At 40.5% G+C, this 12,103-nt stretch overlaps 1 protein-coding gene and 1 pseudogene across 1 annotated transcript; both read right to left on the bottom strand.

Annotated features, from left to right (window-relative positions):
• Window positions 1–1,748: 1,748 nt before the first annotated feature.
• Window positions 1,749–4,033, bottom strand: LOC148031913 (uncharacterized). The gene is made up of 2 exons (XM_087683999.1): window positions 3,718–4,033; window positions 1,749–2,828 (listed from the first exon to the last, which is right to left on the bottom strand). Exon 2 carries the CDS (start codon window positions 2,286–2,288, stop codon window positions 1,749–1,751), a length of 540 nt encoding a protein of 179 aa, XP_087540125.1. The 5' UTR covers window positions 2,289–2,828; window positions 3,718–4,033.
• Window positions 3,356–4,150, bottom strand: LOC148031914 (uncharacterized; annotated as a pseudogene).
• Window positions 4,151–12,103: the final 7,953 nt, after the last annotated feature.

The following is a 12,103-nucleotide window of genomic DNA, read 5'->3' on the forward strand; positions in this document are numbered from 1 at the left end:
TCCACCCCCCTTGAGAGAGAGAGAGAGAGAGAGAGAGGTGTGGGGGAGGGAGAGGGAGAGCACTTGATACAAATGACCCATATTAACTATTGAAGAGGTTGCTTGAAAGTTGAATCATAAAACCTCTTCAATAGTTTATATGGGTATTCACTTATTGTGTGTGTGTGTGTGTTATTCTCTCGCCTTTCTCTCTCTCTCTCTCTACCGATGCACATTTTTCTTCTTTTTTCTCTTATTCACCACTTCTTTCTTTCGGACTTATTGCCACCCCCCCTCTCGCTGCTGCCTACTATCTAGCCGTGTTGCAAGCGCCACTATCGCTCAGCCTGGGCCGCCCATTTATGCCCAAACCGCTCGTCTGGAAGCTAGGTACTGAAAAGGTTAGTCTCGAAAAACGTAAAAGCTCTACCACCGGAGTTTGGCAAATATACAACTGCACGAGAGAGAGAGAGAGAGAGAGAGAGAGAGAGAGAGAGAGATCAGATGGACGGTGGTACAGTCGATGGCAGGCTTCGTGTAGTCGGTGAGCTTCGAGGTTACAGTGCAGCTCAGCTGCATCCACGACTCTCACACACTGGAACACTGTAGTCTCTATATCCGGAACCAGGCGGCCATAGCCGGGTGTAATAGCAGCACTACTACCAATCTCCTACTTGGAGAAACAACGGCTGCTCGCTCGTCCACCTCTGGACCCCCCTCGACCACTTCCTGCACGCTTCCCTCTCCAACCACGTTACCCAATTTGCCGCCGATCGCTCTTTTGAGCTCGTCGCTAGTGACATTCCGCGTGTGTAGTCCCCTTGTTAGGCTGCACGGCTTGCCAACATAACTCGTCCTCTCTACTCGCCAGGGTTGCTACTTGATATTCTGTCTGTGCAGCCCGCCTGTTAGGCTATTTGTCCTGCCGCCGTAGCCTATAGCCTCTAGGCTCTACGTACAGTGTCGCCGCACAAACACTGCTATGCTAGCAACCCTCTGGCATGCGGTAAAGCAGGGTGGATGAGCGCTACCTTCAACGGCAGGCAGAGAGAGAGAGAACCCGCCGCCCGGGCAAATGAGGGTTTTCTTACGATAACTAACAGGTATCTTATCTACCCGACCCTATCAGAATGGGGGCGCATGGCTACCAGCGGAAACTTGCCAGCTCCCATCACATGGGTCAATAGGCAGAGTGGCTGAGAGATCTATCTATTGAAATCCTAAGGGAAACACGGGCCCATGTCCATGGGAATCTGGCCAGACCCTATCGTAATTAGGAGCACATGTTCACTTCAAATTTGTTAGGTAAAGCAGATACATATTCTACAACCTTTGGGGATACAAACCTCGACCTTGATACACTAAGGCCTTGCCTACCTAGACTACATACACATGCTCACACTAAGGGTGGGTTCAAACAAGGGTGGTGGAAGTTGATGGTTGGGGTATGCATTTCCGGGTGGAAAAGATCCAAAAGTATCCTTACCATTGGCCTTAAGTTCACACACGACATAGGTGGAATAGACTTTTTTTAAAGTTCTGCTGCCCTTGTGTTCACACGGCGGCGGTGAAAGATTCAAGATTTTTTCACTTGACAGAAGTGTGCAACGTGTGAAGAATTGAAAAGTTAATATTATCTTGCGTTATAGATTTCAAATTACAAACATGTTTGAAAAGTAAGGTTAATCATGACATTGATCTAGAAAGAGAGGGTACATCAGTTGCTGCCAAAGAACATAATCGAAAATACATGAAGCAACACTGTTTTTTTAGGTGGAAGATGATGTCGTTTGGCTTTTCGAAATGTTGTCATCAAATGCTTGATGCACTTCTTTCGTTGCATAGTCTCTATACATTGATCTTGCAATGTTGTTGCGTTGATCAACCCCAGAACCAAAGTCATTTGGTATAGCTCCACCACCACCTTCGTCATCTCTTTGTGCTCGCTCCATTGCATCTTTTGCTTGGATAGGATGAATTGCTTGTATCTCAACCATTGAGCTTGCTTCTGTCCTTTGATCCTCTTCCATTGAGCTACCAAGTTGTAAGCTTGCCTCTGCCTCACGTACCCACTCCATGTTAAAAGAGTCACCATGGCATATGCAAATATTATGTAACACAAGATAAACAGCTACGAGCTTTGGCACATGGTGTAGATCCATGTCACATCGCTTCAATAATATGCGAAACCTTGCCTTTAACATACCAAAAGCTTGCTCCACTGTCATTCTAGTGCTAGATTGAATGAAATTCCAATGATACTTCATGTGTGATAAGACTTGTTTGCATCCTTTGAAGGGCACTAACATGTATGATCAGGCTGGGTAAGCATAGTTTCCTACCAAACAAGAGTTACCCAACTCACCCCTAGTGCATCTTTGACCTAGCTCACTTCTTGTGAAGTTTAAGGAGTCATGGATTGACACAGCCCACCCCACATCATAGTTCCATATAGAACAGTTTGCTGCAAATGTTAATTGCAAGAGAATAGAATGGAATCCTTTACGGTTAAAGTAATCCTCATGGTTCTCCTTTGGAGCAACGATAAAATATGTGAGCCATCAATTGCTCCAAAAACATAGGGGATACCTCTCAAGGCCTCAAATTCCTTGGCTAACTTCTCAAATCGAGCTTGAGATGGCCACTTGATATATGCATCCCTTAAGCTCGATTTGAGGTTGGCCTTACAAAAGTCTATGACTATGCCACAAGTAGTGCTCTTTGCACACCCATGCAAATCTGCTAAGACCTCTAATGATGTGCTAGAGGCCTAGAGGCCAATCTATGAAGAGTATGACAAACACATGTACTAATACTTAAAGTGGCTTGCATATTAGTAGTTTTCTTTTCCATTTGTGGAGCAAGCTTACCACACAAGTAATGAAAAGTCTCTTTGCTGATGTGAAGTCGTCGCTTAAACATACTTGCCGAGTAAGAACCTAGCAAGTAATGTTCAAGAAAATGTTATGGATGTGCATAAGCCCAAGCCTCTCTATGCTCATGGCCCTTCATACGATTAATTGTCCTTGCAACATTTCTTGAACGGCCCATACATTGAAATAGATGCAACCACATTTATAGCGCGGCCTCATCAATGTGCATATGGCTAGGTACAAGAAGTTCTATGATTGCCAAGGAGCACAACCATGCACAAAATAAGGCCATCTTTTTGGAGATTACCATTTTAACCCGCATGCACACATCTATGTTAGTGAGAAGAATTATTCCCTTGTATTAGGTCTTTGATACACACATATATATTAGTGAGATTAAATATTCCCTTATGTTATTTTTTATAGCATGCATTGATAGCACAAGCTAACTATTGACAAGTTAACACGTTAATAAAGATTCAATCATTACAAGTTATTTTGACTTATTTATTAGCTTGATCAAGAAATCCAGCAATGGTAGCTTGGAATTGTGCAAGGATATCTAGGCGCCTATTCTCTATAGCCTCTTGTTGAAGTGAGGTCTCCTTGAGATGATCAAGAAGTGCTCGAACAGTTTTGGCCATGTTAGCCAAAGAATCTTCACATTTAGGAGCAGTACATCGAGATGAAGACAAAGCTTGTTGAACTTTGCTTTGGTTTGCTTGAGAGTCTCCCTCAATAGTTGTCTCCTCCCCCATAGCACCCACATTATGGTTAGAGGTGGCAGATGTCGCATGGGAGACACAATTGACAGATGCCCTATTATGATAGTATTCATCCACCACATCATACCACTTGCAAGTGTGACACCTATCGTTTCTAGACACTGAATTATGAGCTTTATCAATCTTGTATTGACCTTATATTGCAGCCCACTTTTTCCGACATGCTTCAGTGTCTTTGTCAAGGTCATGGTAAGTAGAAGACAATCTTTTTGCTACTTTGGCTCGAAGGTTCACACCTTATTTTTGGGGGTTTCCAAATTCCTCTTTCATGCCGCCTCGAACATGAACGAGTTGGTCGACCCAAAAATCCTTCCACTTGCCTTTCCCCTTGGTGTCATTGTCATCATCATCGATGAGGTGCACTACACCTTTCTTCTTTGTGGTACATTGCTTCTTTGATGAAGCACATTTTGTTACTTCATTATCGAGCTCTAGAGCCTTCTTCTTTGAAGGTTTAGCCCGGGGTTTGGAGGGTTGAGAAGCCATTGGGTTCGAACTAGGACCATTCTCCATGGTTTGTGAAGTAGATAAAGATGCTTGAGGAGAAGGGCTTCGTGGTTTAGGAGGTGCTTGAGGAGAAGAGCTTGGTGGTTTAGGAGCCAAGTGTGGGGGGGTGTTCTAAAGAAGAAGGGGGAGGTAGATGAGGGGATGTTAACATAGTGGTGAAGCCATCGGGGGGTATGGAGAAAGGAGAGGTTGAGGAGGGATAGTAAGTGGATTGAGAGAACATGGGTTGGGAATCAAATTGGCATCTGTCCATATTACCTAAAAATAAAAGAAAAAAGGGAGCCAATTAACAAAGAGGTAGAGAAATATCTACTTATGGGCTTTGATATATGGGCTTGAAAAGTAAAGGTACCTTCGTGTCACACATGCACTTGTGCTTGCACCTATGAACATAAGAAGATAATTTCAAGAAGGTAAAGAAAAAAAAAAGCTTTGGAAATGATACACGTATGGTGGCACGCTTTACCTTCAAGTGACTAACACCGAGCTTTGTAAACTCCAAGGGAAACTTCAAGAGAAAGAAGAAGAAATGTGTGACAACAAAGGAAAGGGTTTCCTTTATAGTGCTGCAAAGAACATTAGATTATTCAAACGTTGAAGCTACTAGTTTGATTTTTTAATGTTGGGATCTCTCAAACGTTAGAAATCAAGCCATTTATGTCAAATCATTATTGTTAATAGGTTGGCAAATGTTGGCCTGTCAGATTCTCAACGTTCGGGCGAAGGGGAGGGGGGGGGGGGTTTGGGGATCAGAAGAAATTGACATGGCTTCGAGCGTGATGTAGACACATGATCACCTCTACCTGCCGCGTTGTCTGAACACTACGTTACACATGGCGCGTCGTCTGAACACTACGTTACACATGGCGACTGCTAGTTGGGTGCGAGACGACATCACATGGTCTGCCGTCTTCGTCTGAACTGGGCCTAAAGTAGATGTTCATACACACACACAAGCAAACATGCAAGCACTAAAGAAGCATATGCTCATACACACTAAGGAAGCATGAAAACATGGGCACATGTCCATCGGAATGTGGGTAGATCCTATCATAATCAAGAGTAGAGCACATGTTCACATCAAATTTGTTAGGTAAACCAAATACATATTCTACAACCTTTGGGAATACAAACCTTGATCTCGATACAGTAAGGCTTTGCCTACCTAGACTACATGCATATGCTCCAGCATACACTGACACAAGCAAACATGCAAGCACTAAAGAAGCACATGCTCATGCACACTAACTAACATACTAAAGAAGCAAATGGTCACACACACACACACACACACACACACACACACACACACACACAAGCAAACATGCAAGCACACGGCCTAGGTAGGCCACACACATGACATAGGACCACACACATAACCAAGTGGTAAAAAAACAAGGAAAAATATACATCACACTATGAAAATGTATGCAAATAACACACGCAAACGACTTAAAAAAAAAGAATGCACCTCAAAGAAAGTTGTATATACCAAGGAGCCATGCATTTGCATTTGAAAGGAATAAGTCTCAAATTTCATAATATATTTCACTCTCCATATATTCCTTCTTCGCTATCATTTGGATGTGGATCCATACAAGCAATTGGTTCCGCCTCTCCACGCTTTGTTACGAAATTATGCAACACGCAACATGTAATAGCAATACACAGTGCCAAGGAGTAGTGATGACCAGTGATTTCCCTTAGAATATGCCACCAATTTTTAAAGGTACGGAATGTGTTTTCTATGACCATCTTTCCCTTGCTCACATGCTAGTCAAAATTCATTTTCTCATCAAAGTAAACTCCTCCTTTGCTCTAAATGCTTTCAATACAAAGGGTTGTGCCTTGTAGGCCGAGATTGCAATAATATAAGGCCTAAGATTCTCACCTTAAACTTGAATTATGAGCGCTTGCAAAATCCCCTACCTAACCAACTTATTGTACAAGGTATATCCCTTGAAATGTGGTCATCCACGTCTTTGAGGGCACTACATACTGCTCTCTAAAATGTCTTCTTGGCATCGACTATGGCTTGTAGGACACTTAGAAAATTGTGTCTACAAATATAATGAGAAGGGGTTTCATGTTCATCTAGAAGGTGATAAAGTCGAGTGTGGGATCCATCGATCTCCACACATATTTGGTAATGATGTCAATAATTCGAATGCTGTAATGATCCTATGCAGACGACGGTCTCTTGTTGGAGTCCTAATGCCATGTCTCACTAACATCCATTGGGAGCAAAGTATGTCCACAATCACCTTGGTGTATTTCCTAATAGTGCTACATTCTAATGCAAATATCTATGCAATCACTTGTGCATAGTGTTCGTGAGCAAAGCATCACAAGAGGCAAGTAAGAGCCAGATCCCTAGATATGGGACTTCTTACAAAATGGATTGTCTTTGTTGATGGTAAAAAAGGTTCTATTTGGGATTTTAATAGATTGGGATTTTCATATGACATGTGATAAAATGTGTAGTACATGTGTTGATTTTCTAACATAGCTTGGTGCCATAAGCCTAAATGTAGTCATTGCCAGAGTGCCACTTGCCTAGGGAACACCCACCATAAGGGAGGCCCATATTTGGGAGAGTCTAGTCCATCAGCTGCAAGTGTGACATTCATCATAAATATAGCATACATTCGAAAGTATTTTCTCATTTGTCATGTAAGCTCCTCTTCATCGTCTTTGGTTTGAAAATGCACATATTGAAGTACAAAAGATTCGCACGATTGCCCATCCTATCAAATTGAAATTTATGTAGTTATACATGTTGCTCAAACGACTATCATTCCCTCTCTCTCTCCCTCCCTTGCTCTTCATTAATCTACCAACCATATTAAAGTTAAAGTTGGATGCAAGTAAGAATTTCTAGACTTCTTTTCTAATGCTCTTTCTTTTATAGCCATAGAATTCCAATGAACTAGTCATGCAGGATTGTGAGTGTACTGCAATCATTCAACCATGCATGATTACTCTGTCGAGAATGAAGTAATTAATCATGCATTCAATCACGCGATTGATCGAAGAACACCCCAAAGTCCAAGCAAGGAGCATCCTTTCCGGTCAGGGTTAGCTCCCATCGAGTCCTGCACTTTATGCGCAATGCCTCATTTATTCCCCTTTTTCTTACTGAACCCACTTGATACCCGTGCACTTGCCTCTCTAGCATGGATCTCCTTGCATCATGCACATGATTAAGAGTAAAACAATTGCAATGCATTGGTATAAGCAAAAATATTTCTTTAATGCATGTTTGGATAAATTGTGTTCAATTATCATCTAATTGTCATAGTGTATGTGCCAAACATATATTTCATAAAGCACGCATTTTCATGTGTTCCAATTTATGTCACAATGCGTCATTGCCATGTCATGGTACCGAGCCCACATGTCTCACGCTACTATAATATATACACAACATCATGAAAGTCAATCTAAGAATTCTTTGATAATCACAAAGAAAACTAGAAAAATCTCATTTCGTCACACTTTTATTATTGTGCATCATTGCCATACAAAATGTCACACCTTCGGCATACTAAAGCTATTCTCATGCTATGAACTCATATTAAACACTCTTAATGATGGGTTTATTTATGTATTTTGATTAAGATGATGTATTTTTTGATGGAGAGAAAAATTAGAACAATGGTACTATTATTTTCAAATTTTTTGATATTTTATTTCATCTATTAGATATTTTTAGAGCATTTTTAAATTTTTAGCTTTTTGTGTGTGTGTGTGTGAATAGGAAAATATAGCAATTAAAAAAATTAGAGACAAAAACCATTGTAAAGAATCATATTTAGCCTGTTTCAAACATGATAAATTCTGACTTCCACAAACAATGTAGCATAGACACTCAATGATGTGTAATTTTGACTATTTTGTGCATGCTGTGGAAAATTCGGCAGCCCCACGAACCATTGGACCACCACTGACACTCCATTGTTGCAAGTCCTCTAGCCTCGTAAACACTCTAGCATCCTCTATTCATGTATAATCACGACCCTCTCTCTTCCATCTCACCTAGTCCCTCTCTCATATGCATCGATTTTAGTGACTATGGGGGAGGAGAAAGAAAGATTGCATAACATGAGAGAGAGAGAGAGAGAGAGAGAGAGAGAGAGAGAGAGAGAGAGAGAGAGAGAGAGAGAGAGAGAGAGAGAGAGAGAGAGAGAGAGAGAGAGAGAGAGAGAGAGAGAGAGAGAGAGAGAGAGAGAGAGAGAGAGAGAGAGAGAGAGAGAGAGAGAGAGAGAGAGAGAGAGAGAGAGAGAGAGAGAGAGAGAGAGAGAGAGAGAGAGAGTTAATTGTAGATTTCTTAATCCTTCATCTCATCTCATAGGAGTGGTACAGACACATGGAGAATGATGAGAAGGATTTATTTCAAGGATTATTTCTTACAAATGGTGAAGATTTTGTAGGAGAGATGAACAAGATAAGATCATCATGTTGGCACCCTATTTCCTTACAAATGCTGTCCTTCTCTCTCTCCACATTTTTTTTGCATTGTGTCTTTTCAATTTTTTCCAAGACATGTCCGCCTCTTCAAATCCTAGCCAAAATTGATCCTCATGGCTAGTTACACCATTCCCACACAAGCTAAGGTGTTTTGTCATGGATTTTTGCTCCAAGCACAAAATTTATGCAAATATCATGGCTAGACACTTCTCTGCTACCCCAACACTAATTTTGCACTCCGTCTTGCTCTTCCCTTTGAATTGAACCATGAATTGCACCACCCTTGATGTCTTGCAGATAGGTTCACTTTAAGTCTCGAGTGTTCAACTTTAGGCTTCAAATCTTGAAAAACCATTCAAAATCACACAAGATAACTCTAAATTTTCTTTTCAAAATGTCCTCTCATTGGTGACCATGGGGTATAGTGACACAACCCGTTAAATCCATGGGCATATCATGCCAAAACAAAACACATTGTGAAAGCATACTAATATGAAGAGATACAATACTAGAAATGAAGAAAATAAAGAGCTTAGCCCCATATACATGGATCTAATAGCTAAGGTGTCTCCCAAGGCGATACCACTTCATAACACTCTCACTATTAGGTGAACCTAAGTCAACTTAGAGGACATCCTAGACTATTTAGACATGCACTTAGGAATCATCCCACCTCCACATAAGGCATGCTAACCCTAGGCTAGTTCCTTGTCACTTAGGAATCTCTATTGTAAAAAACAAAAACATGCTAAAGCTCATTTATTTCTCTTTTGAATTTTTACTTTTATAATATGCCATTAATATTTTTATTCGACGGGGGTGGATTTCCACCATTTTAGTCACTATCATGCCCCAAGGAGACCAAGGCATTTGCCTCACACATAGGAACCTACTGGGATCTTGCAAGGTGATAGATAGGATATTCTTTCTCTTCTTTCTTACTCTATTCCCTATGGCGAGGTCTCATCCCAAGGAGGATAAGGTATTAGGCCCAATCTTTGGCTCAAACTTGAGAACCTACCAAGTTGTGACAAGGTAACGAGTATCTTCTAGCTTTGTTTCTTTTTTTCTTATTCATGATGGAACTTTTTAGTAATTTTAGCTCATAGGCAATCGCTCAAAAACTAGACCCTCACCCATTATGGGACTTCATCATGATAGGAACCTAGCAAGAACTCACCCTAGGCTAGCTACCTTATATGAGAAAGGTTGAAACCTATTGACCATCAAGCTTGCTAAAACAACTCTCATGTTCAACTTATGAGCATTCTCAAGAAAGGGGATGCATCCCTATCAGGAAGACCTTTGAATCCCTAGCCCAAATCTTGGTATAACATCTATATGTAACATATCATACATAATCACCACCCCTTATCTTAAAACAAAATGATAAATAAAGAAAGAGCACGGTGATAGAGATGAATGATGTAAAAGAGATTTTGTGTTGCAACCCTTGGACCCCTCCTTAAATGTGAACCAAGCAACCTACACAATAGAGCTCAACAATAGCACATATGTCAAAAGTAGCCACACCCAAGGAAGAAAGTGGATTAGCTCTCTTGCATAATTAAATCTATCAAGATAGCACAACATTTAGCAACATAGTGCTGAGAAATACTCATGCGGTCCCTACAAAACTTACATAATGAAAAATTCCTAGAGCAAGGTATGGGCCATTTAGGCCTCTATGCTAAATGCATCGAGTTATTGGCCAAACCCCTTGCATAAAGAGCAAGGGGTATCCTTGAAAAATCATGTGTATCCAAGATAAATTTGGAAGTTGGTCTATAGCCACCTGACTCATTACCTACACTACCCATCAACAACCAAAAAATGATATTTAAGCAAAAGCAACCCCCCAAAGTAGACTCAAATTGATATAATCAAATAATCTCAAAAGACTCTTAGAACCACAGTTGAAGAACACATCTTCAACATAAGCATAATTTGTTAATGAATCCACAAAGTGGTTCCATTGATGGGGAATGAATCGATAGGTTACCAACTCCAATGTCTCAAGCATATCCAAAGTAGCACAATAATACACATGTAAAATGGGATCACAAAAACTGTAAGTCCCATTCAACTAATTGATTACCAATTACAAGTCACCTTACACTAACAACGATAGATACCACCATCTTTAGGAAGATTTGGCCCCATTAATAAGGCCTTGTATTCTGACATATTGTTAATGAAGCCAACACCTAGATAAACATCCATCTTCATAATAACTTGGCGATGGGGGTCTTTTATAATAACCCAAACACTTGCATGCCTAGGTGGTCCTCTAGAAGCTCCAGCAAAATATATAGTGTAAATTGGAGCCTTATCCATATGCCACGCCATGTAGATCAAGCTATTGTACTTATAGTAATCAAAATCTAGCAATGATAGGGGATGTGCCATTGGAATAATGCCTCCTTTCTCATTAAAGCAATTAGGGATGCTAAGAAGAACACATTGACAATAGTGGAAATAAATCTTAGTGTCCCACGTGAAAGAACGGTTTAGCCACTCAACATAATAACCTTTGCTCCACCAGACGACTCTTCCTTGGTGATAATATTGTTCTAAGTATAAATTCTCTAGATACTAAATTACTTGCCCCATTTGACAATCTTGGTACCCTCTGCAAGTTTCGGTTGTGGAATTAAACACCTGCAAAAGGCATTAAGCTTCATGTCTATCACCTATACATGGTAGGGCTCAAGTTTATTGAAATTTACTTTTTTTTGAAACTCCAATCTCTAGAAATTTGCACTAAGGAACCTAGAGTCATTCTTCTCTATATGTACTATTTTGTAGGGCCCATCCCACTTGGGTTCTAATTTGCTTGGGAATAGTTCTTGATGTGCATCATAATAAAGAGCGAACTACCCCCTTTTCAAGTGTGAATTTCTTAGTATACAAATCATGAAGTGTCTTCATTCCCTTCTTCCCTAGATTTTGTTGAGAACTGTACATTCAAATGTTTATCGCAGTAACATTTGACTTACAGTCCAATGTGCTTTTAAATAGTGAAGATACTATTCAGTTCCCATGAGATCCAAACCATGCATATGTACTCATTAGGTTACAATCTTTGTTCACATTACTAGACAAAGCTCATGATACCATTTTTGTTCAATGGATGGTTGAAAGAGCTTGTCATACTACTAAAAGGACATTGGGTGTGGTCAAACGGTGCAACTTCATAGTTCAAAGCAAGCAGACCTTTTTAATTTTTTGCTCGATATGTATTGCTTATAGGCATTAAAATGTACCATAATTTTTTGGGTTCAAGTCATGGGACAGGCGCGAGCATGATGGGGCAAGGGCTATAGTTAAAAGCTATCTCATTCATGAGAAACTAAAGCCCAATTTGGTAAAGCTACAATGTGCAAATGTTGTTTTGTTTTTTAGGAATACCATGTCTACAAGGTTGAAGCTACATATCCATCAAAGGCTCAAATAGTGTCAAGTGTTTTGGGAAATCAAGCCTCATGA

This window comes from Lygodium microphyllum, chromosome 8, assembly GCF_053477565.2.
Source record: "Lygodium microphyllum isolate KBCC chromosome 8, Lygodium_microphyllum_v1.1.10, whole genome shotgun sequence".
Taxonomy (NCBI): Eukaryota; Viridiplantae; Streptophyta; class Polypodiopsida; order Schizaeales; family Lygodiaceae; genus Lygodium; species Lygodium microphyllum.

Excerpts from the sequence above, each read along its gene's own strand:
- LOC148031913 (XM_087683999.1), bottom strand. The coding sequence starts at position 2,288 with ATGTTAGTGCCCTTCAAAGGATGCAAACAAGTCTTATCACACATGAAG.